We start from the raw sequence: 13,929 nt of genomic DNA, 5'->3' as shown, positions 1-13,929 counted from the left end.
CCAAAATATTTTCTTAAGTAGTATACCCCAAGACTTTTAGCAGGCGGATCACTTTTTCAGGCAAAAATCCGGCAGATCCCTGACAATCTAGTGCACAGTAACTAGTAAAGTTAAGCTGGAAACTCATCGAAATTCATTCTTGAAACATTTTTCTAATAAAAATAATTAAAATAAACAATTTTTTTGTTAATCTTATTTAATTAACTTTGTTCTATTTGATAATATGCAAGTATTTATAGAAAATCTGGTATTGTACATCGTATTTTTTAAATATCTCCATTAAAAATTGCGATAAATCGAGATACCTGGCGACTTACCCTATTGTATCCTTAATTTCCATTATTAAGGTACGTAACTTTACAATACACTGTATGTATACAGAAGATATTGTCATAAGATTGGATTGTAAACAAAAATCGAAATATCTTAACGAGTTACTTCATTAACATACTGTATAATTTATTGTATGTTAGTAGCACTTTTTACTCATTATAAAAACAGGCTTCAGCATAATTTGACATAATAAATTACTATTAAAAAATTTGCATATTTTCAAAATTCTCACTATTATTTAATTCTGTTTATAAACCACCTCGGATTTCACGTAAATCACTTTTATAAACCAGGAAACTTTGGACCAAAGTTCGTCCGCGATTTTCTGATTCCTGATTTTTGTAATATTGAAAGTACTTACGATTCCTGGAAAAATCCTTGGGTTTCCATTGACATTTTCCTGCGAAAATGTGATTTAAAAAAGTATGAGGCTTTTACGAATCGATGATAAACTATCGTTCTATAAACATGGCAGGAATCAGAAAATCGTTTTTTTTTGTTTGGAAAATTTCAATTGGAGCTCAAGGAATTTTCTACGAATCGTAAATACTTTCGATACTTTTTCAGCTCTCCAAAGGAAGGAATCAACTTCGGTCCAATCTCACCCGGTCTAATAATAATCATACCCCGTATTAGCGATGAGTCACAATGTCATTTTCAATTCTTCGGGCTTCGGACAAAACAAACTTCGTATATTTAGAATTCCTAAGGCGAATAGATCACTTGGAATCACCTCATTTTAAAAAAAATATTGATTTAGATTATATTAACGAATAGTCTTTCTTGAAAGCGAAGGATTATATATTGAATAAATATTTTGAGGTTAAATTCCCTTAACCTCTCAGCTAAATAAAATATAGGGCAATCCAGAACTATTATCTGGACTCTGGACAACAAACAACGTGTTTAATGCTGTTGGGACCATTGGATTTTGCTATTTTTTCAATGTTGCATTCAATGCGATCTGTTGCATTTTTAAAAAACATTATTTATTATTTCGGCATACAATTCCTTGAAACTTCAGAATAACATTTTCAAAATACGTATAATCTGTTGATGTTGATACTCCAAATCTATATCGCATACTATGTATGGCACCAGTAAACCCACAATAATTTCGAAAAATGTCTTCTTATTTTCTTTTACTAGAAAAGGTGAGTTTTAATGATATACTGTTGAAAGCTGACTTACTATAAGCATCAGTTATGTATTGTGATGATAAATATGTCTTCAATTCTTGTGTACATCCATATGGGAATTCTTCTAGAACATTTTCTGTGCTTGTATTTGGAGTTTCAGTATCTTGAAGATATTCTTTTATGAAAAGATAATCTTAAATTCCATTCTGCCCAATTACAGTTAAGACTACAGACAGAAGTGGTCTTCGATAAGAAGTATCGTCAAACATATTTCCCAGTAACTTTTCACATTGATAGAATTAGTTATTGTATGAAGTATCTCACTTCGATGTATTTAATCTACTATAATTACATTTTCTCTTACAGTTTCTCTTTCGTATCTCATTTTTTCTGCAGAGATGAAAGTTTCAACTATCCTCTAGCTTATGTGAAAATTGGGGACTCAATCTGTCCTCCAGATATGCTGGTTTCCCTGAAATAAAAGAAGCAGAGTCTAGACTGCTGTATCTGGATAACATATTTATCCTAGACTACTGTTAAGCACTCCCAACAGTTTTTTAATAAAATGCACGTACAATATACTCTGTGCTTGGAGCTTACTGTCGGATATTTCGCTTTTTCTTCTGTTGAATCTTGTCTTTTTATAGCATCTAGCCATCGCCAGCTGGTTAAGATGATGTTTCTGTTTGAGCATCGTAAAAACTTTTTGATTCAAATGAGATGGACATGTTAAACAGAAGTAAAATGTATATGTCGTCCATCAATCACATTTGTTTTCAAGTGACAGCTACTTGAATAGGCCTATTGATTGTATTCTTCTTGCTAGAATTGAATAATTTGGAACACAGTTACTGATCTACACTGATTTTCTACTAATGCGACGTATTATGTAGTAAAGATTATACATTTATCACTAGGTGTCACACCACTTATAACTTTGTACTAACACTAAAATCTACCTCAGAATTTTATGGTTGTGACCGTGATTAACGATGGAAGATATTGATTCTTTATATAAACTGTGAGAACTGAGAGAGCTGCAACGTGAATATATCTGATAATCAATCACAAAAATAATTTTTATTTGTATTATTATTTGACGCGTAGATGATACAACTTATGAAATATTAATGTAAGATTAATTTCTTATTCTATGTACATACGAACCCATATGAACCATATTAATAAAAGCAAAGGAGAATTTAATTTATATAAACTTGAAAGTTGCACTTTAAACTGACTCTAGAAGATGTTTCACACTTAGTGGCATAGCTAGCTCGGGCGCCGCTGGTAGTCTAGAGAAAATTCCACGTCAATTTATTTGTAACTACACCAAAGAGGAAACAAAATCAAATACTAAAACAATTACTACACTACAATAGTATTGGGTATCCCGAACACCCTAGAGATATAATTTTATATCGGTAATATTTGGCATACACATCAAGAAGCTCGTAAAATTTCACTCGAATCTAATGAGGATAATATAAAAGTTTCTGCTCATCAACTTTAATAATGGATTGAGAATTTATGATTTCTTTCATATTTCCTTATTCGTCGAGGCTTACTTATAATCAGTAGATCAATATCATAGATCTATACCAAATCTATTTCACGAAAGTTTGAAAAGCATGTTGTAACTCAACTTAACTTAACAAATCTGGTCATCTTGGAGACCAAAGGCTATCTTGCTGAACCGTCAACATGCCTCTTGACAAAAAAGTGAGGAGTCTTCTCTCGTTTTCATCTACGCTAAATCAACATTCACGACTGGGTAGAACCAGGTTTCTTACCACACTACTATAGTATTCCATTTTCAATTTCATACTAATCTTAGCACCACTCATGACCATTTCAGGTAACACAAAGTAAGTTTGATATAAAAAAAACGTCTCTGGCTGATAATGTTCGACAATTTTCACCACTGAAATCGTGCTCATATCAAATAATAATTTGATAAACATAATGCACATGATACCAGTTCAATTTAAAATTGAATGTAATATTTTTACACGTTTTCTCCATAATTTTATTATGCCATACTAATAGTAACTACATTTTTTGTATTCATTTATGATAATCAAGAACAAATATCCTGTTACTTTATTCTTACCATAACACAAAATTTCCATATTTTAGCTCTAATCCTTGATAAAAACTGTTTCATTTTTTGTAAATGTCTTTTTAAGTCGTTGAAATTTTCTGCAGTAGTTAAATGGTGTTTTGATTGTTCTGGTGTAGGTAAAAACTTCTTATTAGAACTAGGAGATAATTTTTTATGAAGACCGCTTGACATGATGCGAAACCATATTGATGCAATGCAATGCAAGTCACAACATTTCTTGACCAAAAGCCTGCTCAGATGAAGTTCAGCTGATTGTTTCATGCAAGATCTCGCACTTGCAACATTATCGGTTTGGTGTCATTTTTATTGTACGCAAGCTGCGATTCTAGTGAGAAATGAGTTTCTGATCTGCTGATATTACTTCTCTTGATAAGGATTTCTTAGTTATCTTATGTTTTATTCTCCGCGTGAGCTTTTCGAATGTTTCTTCATCCATTCTAAACTAATTTTTGTATGTTTTCTCTTTTCATGGTTCCTCCTGTTATATCTAGCCAAGGCCTTGCTCACTATCGCCTGGTTTCTCTTTTCTATCCACCAGATTCCAAAAGCAAAGCAGCAGCAGATACAATTATAACCAGTGATGCACTGACCACTTTTTCACTTTACTTTACTTTGTTATCTTCATTTTCAAACCGCCCAGAAAATATTAAATATAATCTGAATTGGAATTTGTGTTAGTATCATGATGCCGTGGCATAATGTCAAGCGACGTGCTGTATTCGTCTATGCAATATTTTGATCTTGCTTAAAATTCCATCCAATTTCTTGCAAGTTGTCTTGAATCATTTCGAGCGGCGTTGAGGCTCAGTTATTGGTCGTGTGCAATGGGAACAGAAGAAGATTCAAGGATACTTAATTAATTTTGCGTGTTTACCGCAAAGTCTTTAACTCGGATTCACATTCCAAAGGTAGCAGTCATTGACGTAATCTTTTGGTTATTGCCAGATGCTTGGTATTGCAAATCCCATAGACCATTCTCACCTCGATACCAAACGAAAATATAGGAATAAATATTAATTTTTGATTTGATCCAAACACTTTTATGATAAGTACCAGCCACATGACTTCTCTTGACCGAACAGGAAAGTTAAAATATGCTTTATAGACTTTACAGAGAACGTGCTATGTCTTTAGCTCGTATTTTATGTCTCTAAATTGCATCAGCGTCCAGCATTGTACAAAGCACTCGAGTGTGAACGTAAAAACTTCTATTTGATTTCTGAATGTATTAAGGTTAATTAATTTTATTAAAAAAGACTCAAAAATGATCCATTACTATCACAAACGCAAACTGTATTCGAAAAAACTTATTTACTGTCCGTTTTTGTGCGTAATTATTAACCGAAAAATGATAAAATAAAATTTATGACAAAAAACCTAAAGTATAAACTGATGTGTATAATAACAAGGATGTCTTACTAATAAATAATGTGTTTTGCATTTACAGATGGAACCCTAAGAAGCGTTTGGCTCCTGACGAAGCTTTGCGCCACCCTTGGGTCACCGCGGGATCCCATACGTCAAAATCCGGAGAATTGCGTCACAGTCACTCAGAAGTGAACGTTTCGCACGACAGTCATTCTTCGAGCAGTACTTCCGGCAGTAGCCATTCGAGAAGTCACTATAAATGCGTTGTTCAAAAAGGTGATAAAGTCAAGGCCAAAATAGTAGAAACTAGATTACATGATAGCGTCACCAAACTGGATTCGAATTTGAACGACTCCGGTACATTTCTTCCACCTATACTTTAGTTGATATCATTGACAAGATTTTATAAATTAAGGGGAAATATGTAGGTTTACTGTGTGTTAGTTGAAGAGAGATTTTTTTAAATTGATATTTCAAACGAGGTACTAAACGATACGTTATTCTTAATTATTATGGACCAAATCGCCAAAAAAGCGTACTAATATCATGATTTCGAATTTTTCGTAAATACAGAATAATAAAAAATATCTGTAGTTATTCCAAGTAGAAGATAACGGAAAATAACAGATTATTTCATTGAAGAAATCACATTATGAATACCAAACTATCCAACATGAAATACTCGCTTAATTTTTCTTTGTAGGTAGATATGATTTTGTAAATATATCTGTTCACTGATTTGATGAAACATATTTAATAAAATATAATTCAACAAATGAGTCTAATCGTCACTCAACGTATGTTTCATTGTGCATCATTTACGTCAATAAAGATGACACCAAAACTTGCTTTCCGTTCGGAAGGTGCAATTTTTTATCGTCATCGAAACAGTGGATGTATCGACATAATAGTATATGTTTCTTAAGCACATTTGAAAAACTCATTAGTGGTTATAAGTCACAAATCGCAAGGACAATGTTGATCTCAAGCTTTCAATTTTATCAGCTTAAACCAATGACCCTACGTGGCCTCATAGGAAATAATCGAGAAGTGTGAAATCTCACGGCCTTGGAAACCAATAGACAAGTTCATTCCCCGAAACCAACTAATTGCCAAATTTTAATTTCAATAAGTCGGTTTCAAACAGAAAATTAATTGATCAGGTTCTGATAACGATTTCCATCGATTCGGCTTTATTTTTGAAGAAATAAAGTTCAATACAAGTTTGTGAACAGCATCAAACGGTGAATTTTTCTGAATATAACATGGGTTTATAGGGTTTGTGGTAATTTGCTGTTATTTTCTTCATTAACAAACCCGTTGAGCTAAAAATGAGCCTCATGGTTCTAATGCCTGTTATAAGAATGCAAACCAAGGAAAAAAAGGCCTCAAGTCCTGCAACCAACGACGAATAATAATAAGTTTGAGCCTTCATGTTGTCGTTTACGTTATTCTCTTTAGTACTCACATTCCTTCGACTTGTTATTGCATAATTTAGAGAGTATGTGATATAAATTATATCCACAACTCGAAAATTAAGTTGCGCGATTTGATAATTATTTTTCTAAAGTAAATCTGAAGATTTAGCAGCATCATTTAAAGGTCAATATGCAAGAGTAAGTTACATGAAGATTAAGTTTTTCTAGACCCCACTGTAATTGTTTGTTACTTGATTGCTCAGTTAAGGAAACGCCCATGGAGCAAAATAACATGTGGGATAAATGGTTCTGATGTGGACCACATTTTAACACTTTGACTGCCGACGTGGATTTCGAAATCGACCATCAGAGTCAAAACTTTTTTCTGTTTATAATTATACTGTACAACAATTTACTTTGTTTAGTATGCTTTTTTGAATATTATATAATTTCGAAAAGAAAATAGATTTTAATGTATTCTCGAAGAAAATGCACGAAATAATTGTATATTTTTCATAAAACTGATTTTTTTGCCGCAACTAAATAACGCAAAGTCTGCTTGCTTTGTATAACTTGGTCTGATGTAGATAATAAAGTATTTATATACTTGAATATATGTATATATTCAGGTATACACATGGAAGTCAAAGTGTTACTTGTAAATGTCTATTCACAATCCAGAATACATATTACAAATAAAACGAAATTATTTCACTTTTTTGAGTATAATAGTGAACTATGTAACTTCTTAACTTACATGTTACATCAAAACCGTACTGTAGTCTTATAAAACCAGCCTTACAACACAGTTCAAACAATATAAGCTTTACCATACGAAAATTTTAGTCCTTACTCGACAATATCATAAAATGATTTTGTTTATACTAACGATATGATCCTGACAATTTATCTTTTGCATTTCTATCCTACTGTAGAGGATTATTGTAATAGTGAAACTATTTTCCTAAATGATAATCAAATTGGTCTGGATCATCGATTAATGACATTTATAACCAACACATTAAACACTATTTGATATTTATATATATTCTATCTATTTCATCTTTGGACTAATTTAGCCTATGAAAATCATTTTGAAAACAATTCATTCGAAAATGAAATGAAAATATATCCAGTTGATATTCATATACACATGTGTGTGTGCATCTTTTTATACTTAACACCGTTTTCTAGTTAGTGATAGACATCTGCTGAAAAGGAAAATTGTTGTGACTGATTTAGCCTAAATATTATATATCGTAGAAATTGTTGGCCAAAATAAAATATCTACTAGTTTATCTTTAGTTAGAGTAAATATATCAGTACTCTTTTTAAGTACTTTCAGCTTGATTATAAATATGTTTTGTCATTTTGCTATCGAATTTCAATATTAACTGTGATTATTAAATAAAAAGTAGCTTCAAAATTTTATAAAAAATAAGTTGAGATGTTTTTAAAGTTTATCGAATAGTTTGGTTCTAACTAAAGAAAAATATCGAAAATAAAAACAAACAATAAAAAAATAGACCAAGAAAAAGTACTTAGTCGAAAATGTACCTAAGTACCTAAATAAATACTGAAGTCAAATTTTAATAATTTAAAATAATATTTCACTAATAAATGAATTTTTGTTGAGTTTTAAAGGACAAGAAAAAGAGCTCCAAAAAGAAAAGGTTCCGATTAGATTCTGACAAGCTTTGGTAGTTTCTAATTTTGGTTAAACTTTATTTCAATCTACTGTCATATAAACAAGAAGATATTCATCGATTCCAAATACTTTATATATATGATTGATGGGGTGACGATTAACTGAAAATTGAAATTTATATTGTCCCCCTCCTCCACACTAGTAGTTCATGTATTCCTAATTATTTGCTAAGCTTCTGGAAAGCTTTCCTATTCTATACAGTAACTGTAGTGCTTTGCATACGGCAGGTATGAACATGAATGTTCACTCTTCTCACTCTCAGAATCTGCAGTCTTCTCTCTCCACCAATTTGATATTCTAAAGGTGTCCATTCAGGCAGCAATGTCCTAAAACAACCTGACTAATGCATTCTTCCGGTATCTTCTATCCATAGATCATCCAATCTTTGTTTGTTTCTTTTTTATCAATTCCTTTAAATATTCTGGTGATGATGATTCCACAGAGCTCTGAAACCCAGTAGGGTGTTTGAACTTATTTTTGGTATCCAGAACAGAACAGCAGTTATTATTCTCTACCTTCTTTATTTTTTATAGATGTTGAACTGGACGCAGCTTTTAATTACGTAGTTTCTGCTTGGAGAGTGGGATTTCTTTCAAGTTCTCAAAGTAATTTCTTTTGCAGTTCATTTCTTTTTCTTTTCCGGTCAAATAATGCTGTTTTGATACCACTCTTTTCTGTTATTGTATGCTTTACATGGATTCTGATATTATCCTCACTGAATCCTATTAATTTTCTTAGAAGGGGGTTACTTTTTTCCGAGAATTCCCTTTCTATTCAGTCTATTTCATATTCTTTCTGATCCACTTTCAACCACTTATACAGTGAGTTGGTTTTTGTACAACAACCAAACATTACTCAATGTTGCTAGAATGTTTCTTCAATATTTTTTTAAATATTAAATATAAATGTGGATCATCTTATTCCCTAATTAACTAATTGATGACTAATAGATAATAGATTCAAGTCAAATTGAATTTGGTATGATCAAAAATTTCGGTATTTTTCTGCTAGTTCCTTTTGCAGCTTAAGAATATTGTATAACCCTGTTACTTAATTAAATTTTGGAAATTGAAGTATCAACTTGATGAATGTTATTCAAATATGTCACCAAAGTAAGAATTCATGAGACAAGTCAGATTTTTATTCACGGACTGCGATTGTGATTTTTTGGAAATATTTGTAAATACTAAAATTTCTAGAAATAGTTAAAAATATGAATATATTTAAACCCTCAAATATAAAATATATACTTCTCTGTAGAAAATCAAATAAATTGAATGGAATAAAAAACCTGAAAAACAAATATGAACAATACATTTATCAAATTGAATAGATACATTAAAATGAGACTGAAAAATAATTATAGAGACATCAATTGGCTAAACTATGTTTATAAGCAATAATTTAACAGCAGTAATTAATAAAAATGAGTTTTCAATGTCAGCATTTTTCCATTTTCTCCCAATTTCTCCAAATTATAAAACCATAACGTGTGTCTACCTTAATTTTTAAAACATTATTTTTCCTTTGAAATCGTACAAGCAATGTGAAATGGTTAAAAGCAGATTCTTAGAAAAAAAAACTAATACAACAAAAATATAGAAAATACAAATGAAAAACTTTGATTGATAAAATAGAGTTGGATGCGTCCATGAATTTGGCTGGTGTACAAATATTGCATGTCCAAAGTTGTTGTTCATTTTTTGATTGTTTAAAATTGTTAATTTTATACTAGATTTGGAATTTTGCAAACTTTTGCAAGATCTTATTTTCACTTACTATTGGATGAATGCTTACAAGTGCTAAAAAATCGAATAGATATCATTTAAACCGTACATTTGGCAACATAGTCACGTTAGGTAGTACACAAAAAGTTCGAAAAACTTTATTGGTTATACCTAGTACAAAGCAAAGGAAACTCACATTATCTTTCTATTAAATTCTTTTCAATTGATTTTAAAAATGAATTGAAAAAAGACCAAATGAAATGATTGAACTGCAATAAAAGTTTTGGTTAATACCAACTGAAATTCAGTCTTTAGCTAAGTCCTTTCGGTTTCCTGGACGAAATCTACATTTGTGCAGCTCTCCCGATTGGTATACCTTAAGGTATATTTCATCATATTCATGTTAATACTTTGTACCTTTGTACAAATTTCCAGTCTAGTGAAAATCCAATTTCACTTATTACTTACCATCATATACTGTATTTTAAAAACAAATTGTAGGATTGAAACAGTTCTACAGCAGTAGTGAGCATTATTTTTGAAAATTTGATAAAACTAATGAAAATTCATGGACCTTAAGTTAGGTATTTATGGTGACTTGATAAAAGACAACAATCATCTTACTTTGGTGTCATATTTGTATTTATCCAAGTGTTGTTAAATAATATTTGAATAAAGATTATAAAAGCTTCATTAGCAACTATATTTACTAACTTTTGATTGATAATTAGCTTTTTTGCAGTCGCAAATTAGATTTAAATGCTTGCCAAAAAGGTTAATATTTAACAATGAGCTTGAATACCCAGTAAATAATGGATTTGGTTTTGTGCATATGAAATTAAATGTGTAGTGTTGGATGATATGACTGTTTTTATTCAAACCTACATGTTCATTAGTAATAGGTCTTTATTATTAAACAAATTTTTATTTATATATCATAACTTTTTTATACCTAGAAATATTTTTAGCATGTACATTTTTTCCAAACTTTATTTAGTAGAATAGTTTAAACAATGTGTATTACTGTTCATTTACCAAAATTGAGGGTGTGGAAAAGGAAATAAGTTGTATCATATTCTGGTTTTACAGAAATAATGAAAAAACTAATCATTTCTCTAACCAAAAACACCCTGAATATTGGTACACTTAACAAGATGTAAATCCCAATGTGATATATATTGATAATATTATAAAAGTTTAATAGATATTTAGGCTCCCTGGTCTAGAATTATAGGCACTCAAAATTTGTGGATGAGCGGGAATATTTCCTAAAATATTGATTGAATAATTTGTTAAATACTTTTTTGTAGCCTGATTTCAATAACTTCAATTTGAAATCCAAAAGGTATTGCATGATACAAACAAACAATATTATCAAATCATCTTTTTCTCTTAAAATATGTTTTGATGTATAAGACGATTTTTATTCAAAGTAGAAAGGCTATAAATTAAAGTATAACTAAATCTTATCAATTCACATTTTTTGTTCTTTTCACAGAGTGATGATAATTTTGAAAAATACAAATAAATTTTTTTTAACAACACAACTACTTTTCTATTAACTTCATTTTAAACCCATATTATCTTTTATTCGCCTAAAATGATACCTGCTGAAGTGATTCACAAATACATTTGAATACAGTGTAGTATTTATAGAAGATGACAAAAATACCCCCTAGCAAACAAAATGCCACATACATTGAGCATTTAAAACAACAGAAACAACAATTTAGAGAGCGAAATGTGAACAAATCAGAAATATATCAAGTAGTAGGAGAAAGGGAACATGAAAAATATGGAATCGTATGAAGGATTTTACGAGAGAAACCGATAAAAAGATCCTTCTCACCAGTAGCTCAACAGTATAACAACATTATTGTAAAGCTAATGAATATTCTTAGATGAATCTTCTTCTTTTGAATGATTTTCTTATAATGTCGTTCTGGAGTGTTATTGTCCATCATGTAGTCAGTCTCTTCTTATCGATCATAATGAAATCCGTTGTGTTACTTTTTTTATTATATCTCTGATCTTGTGTCCAGTATGAGTCTTTGTACTTTGGAAGCTGTTCCGACTAAGGAATGTTTCAGCTCGGTTCTGCGCATTCTCAAGCATGCGCAGTATAGATAAAGTGTCTTGAACGAGATGAAAATTAATATTGTCGGCACTTTATCGTAGGGACGTTTTTCCCATACCAACTGTCCATATACGAGCATTAAATATATGGTTGTAGCTCGTTTCAACTAATTCTTCTTCTTTTTTATTTATTACTATATATTTGGCTTCTTTAGCTTTTCGCTTAGATATTGAAAAACCACAATAATAGCGACAATAATTCTTAAATGAATATATAAAATTGTTAGATCGTTACAACTTATAATAATTATAAAGAAAATAAATATTTCATAGATATAGGATTGTGGTTAATGCTAAAAATAGTACAAAAAGAGCTGGTATATTGCATTTTCATTGTTTAATTTATCACAATTTTTGTCACACTATCACTTTTTTCTCATACTCTAATTTGAATTATCTCTAAAAATGTGTACTGTTAATACTAATATTTTCAGTAAAGCTATCACAAACAGCGTTCATATTATTGTTCAAAAATACTCAAAAGATTCCTATCACTATATTATTTAAAAAATTACTAAATATTGTCTCGCTTATCTCAACCTTTTGAAGTGCCGTCTTAAGTAATAACATAATCAAATTTAGATTATTTCTTATTTTTACCACCAGAAAGCACTCTAACAAAATTGATAATTATTTTACACTAATCATAACACTTATTCGTAATTGAGTTTGCTTAACTATTGTAAACTGTAATAAAAATATTGTTGTAAATTGTTAAATAAGACTGAAAGTATACAAAAAAGTGTTTTATTGTAACCATTTCCTCCTTAACAAAATAGAGAAAGACAACAGTGGCTTGGTATTAACTGTAAATCAACCCAACCTAACCTAACCAATTATAATCGGCAGTTGCTCCTCATCTACTGAGGGTATTTGTATCTAGAGCTTCTGATATTGATAGAAGTACTACGCATCTAAACACATTTATGAAAATCTGAAGGAAAACTAAGGAAATAAAAACATATCAGATGTAGTTTCCATCAAATAAGTTCGGTCTCTGGTGCATCCGATATTCGATCAAAGAGAAAATAATAATAACACAGAGAACCTGTCAAGTGGGCCCTAACCCAATTTCCCTCTAATCTATTCTGATTGGATCGAAATCACGTCGAAATTTCAAGGGGTAGGAATGGCAAAAGGGGATAATAATAGGTTCTGAATTTATTGGAAAGTAGAGGGAGATAGATAGTGGTGAACCAATACTCTTTTTCTCTCGTCCAGTAGTACAATTCCACTTATATGTCATTCTCTGTATCTTTGAAACTTCGTTCGCGGGAGATAATTTGGACACATTCCGAATTTATTCTGAATATTTTCTTGATGTGTCAAATGCGCATGCTTTGTTCAAAATATGCTCTGAACTTACATTCCTTCACGATTTTGAACATCTAAAATGATAATTTGAATTAAAAACTAGCTAGATTTATATAATTAACTGACCGAAAGTTTATTTTTTATATTTGTGAGTATAAAGTCAACTACCATGTATTTTTAAATACAATTACGTAGAAAACCATATAGATTTGAGGTTATTTCGTGGTGAATACCACAAAAAGGAGGAATGTGTCCATGTCCGAAGATATATTGGACGTATTGAGAACACGTTTGGAATTAGAAATCTTTGCTCCAAAAACACAGGATTTAAAATCCTGAACATGTTTTAGTAGTACCGCGAACGTAAAATTTCAAACTGTGCATGAATCTGATGACAAAACATGTTCAGGATATCTACCACGAATAAAGCTATTATCTCTATGTCGATGATCCGATTTGTCAAACACTTTGGCACGAATTCTCATCCCAATATTCTTAACAAAACAAAAAAAGACTACAGTACAAAGGCCACGAAGATTATTGGTGAGATGACTTTTTCCCAAGAGCATTATTAAAATTTACTGAACGAAAGAGGGATAAATGGGACATGCAAAATATTTTGCTCCGAATTTAAATTTTTCTCGGAATCGTAACAAATCGC

The 13,929-nt window shown here is 30.7% G+C and overlaps 1 protein-coding gene across 4 annotated transcripts in view; it reads left to right on the top strand.

The window, feature by feature from the left end:
- Positions 1-12,696, top strand: part of LOC130899944 (dual specificity tyrosine-phosphorylation-regulated kinase 2) — a 178,564-nt gene extending 165,868 nt beyond the window's left edge. For all 4 annotated transcript variants that reach the window (XM_057810146.1, XM_057810145.1, XM_057810142.1 and 1 more), the window contains exon 11: positions 5,045-12,696. In XM_057810146.1, coding sequence (XP_057666129.1) covers positions 5,045-5,348 — 304 coding nt within the window. In that variant the 3' untranslated portion in view covers positions 5,349-12,696. The remainder of the gene's footprint in view (positions 1-5,044) is intronic.
- The last annotated feature ends 1,233 nt before the right edge of the window (positions 12,697-13,929 follow it).

Source organism: Diorhabda carinulata, chromosome 12 (genome assembly GCF_026250575.1).
Source record: "Diorhabda carinulata isolate Delta chromosome 12, icDioCari1.1, whole genome shotgun sequence".
Lineage (NCBI taxonomy): Eukaryota > Metazoa > Arthropoda > Insecta > Coleoptera > Chrysomelidae > Diorhabda > Diorhabda carinulata.
Note: the sequence above shows the minus strand (reverse complement) of the source record. Positions and strands in the feature narration are given on the sequence as shown.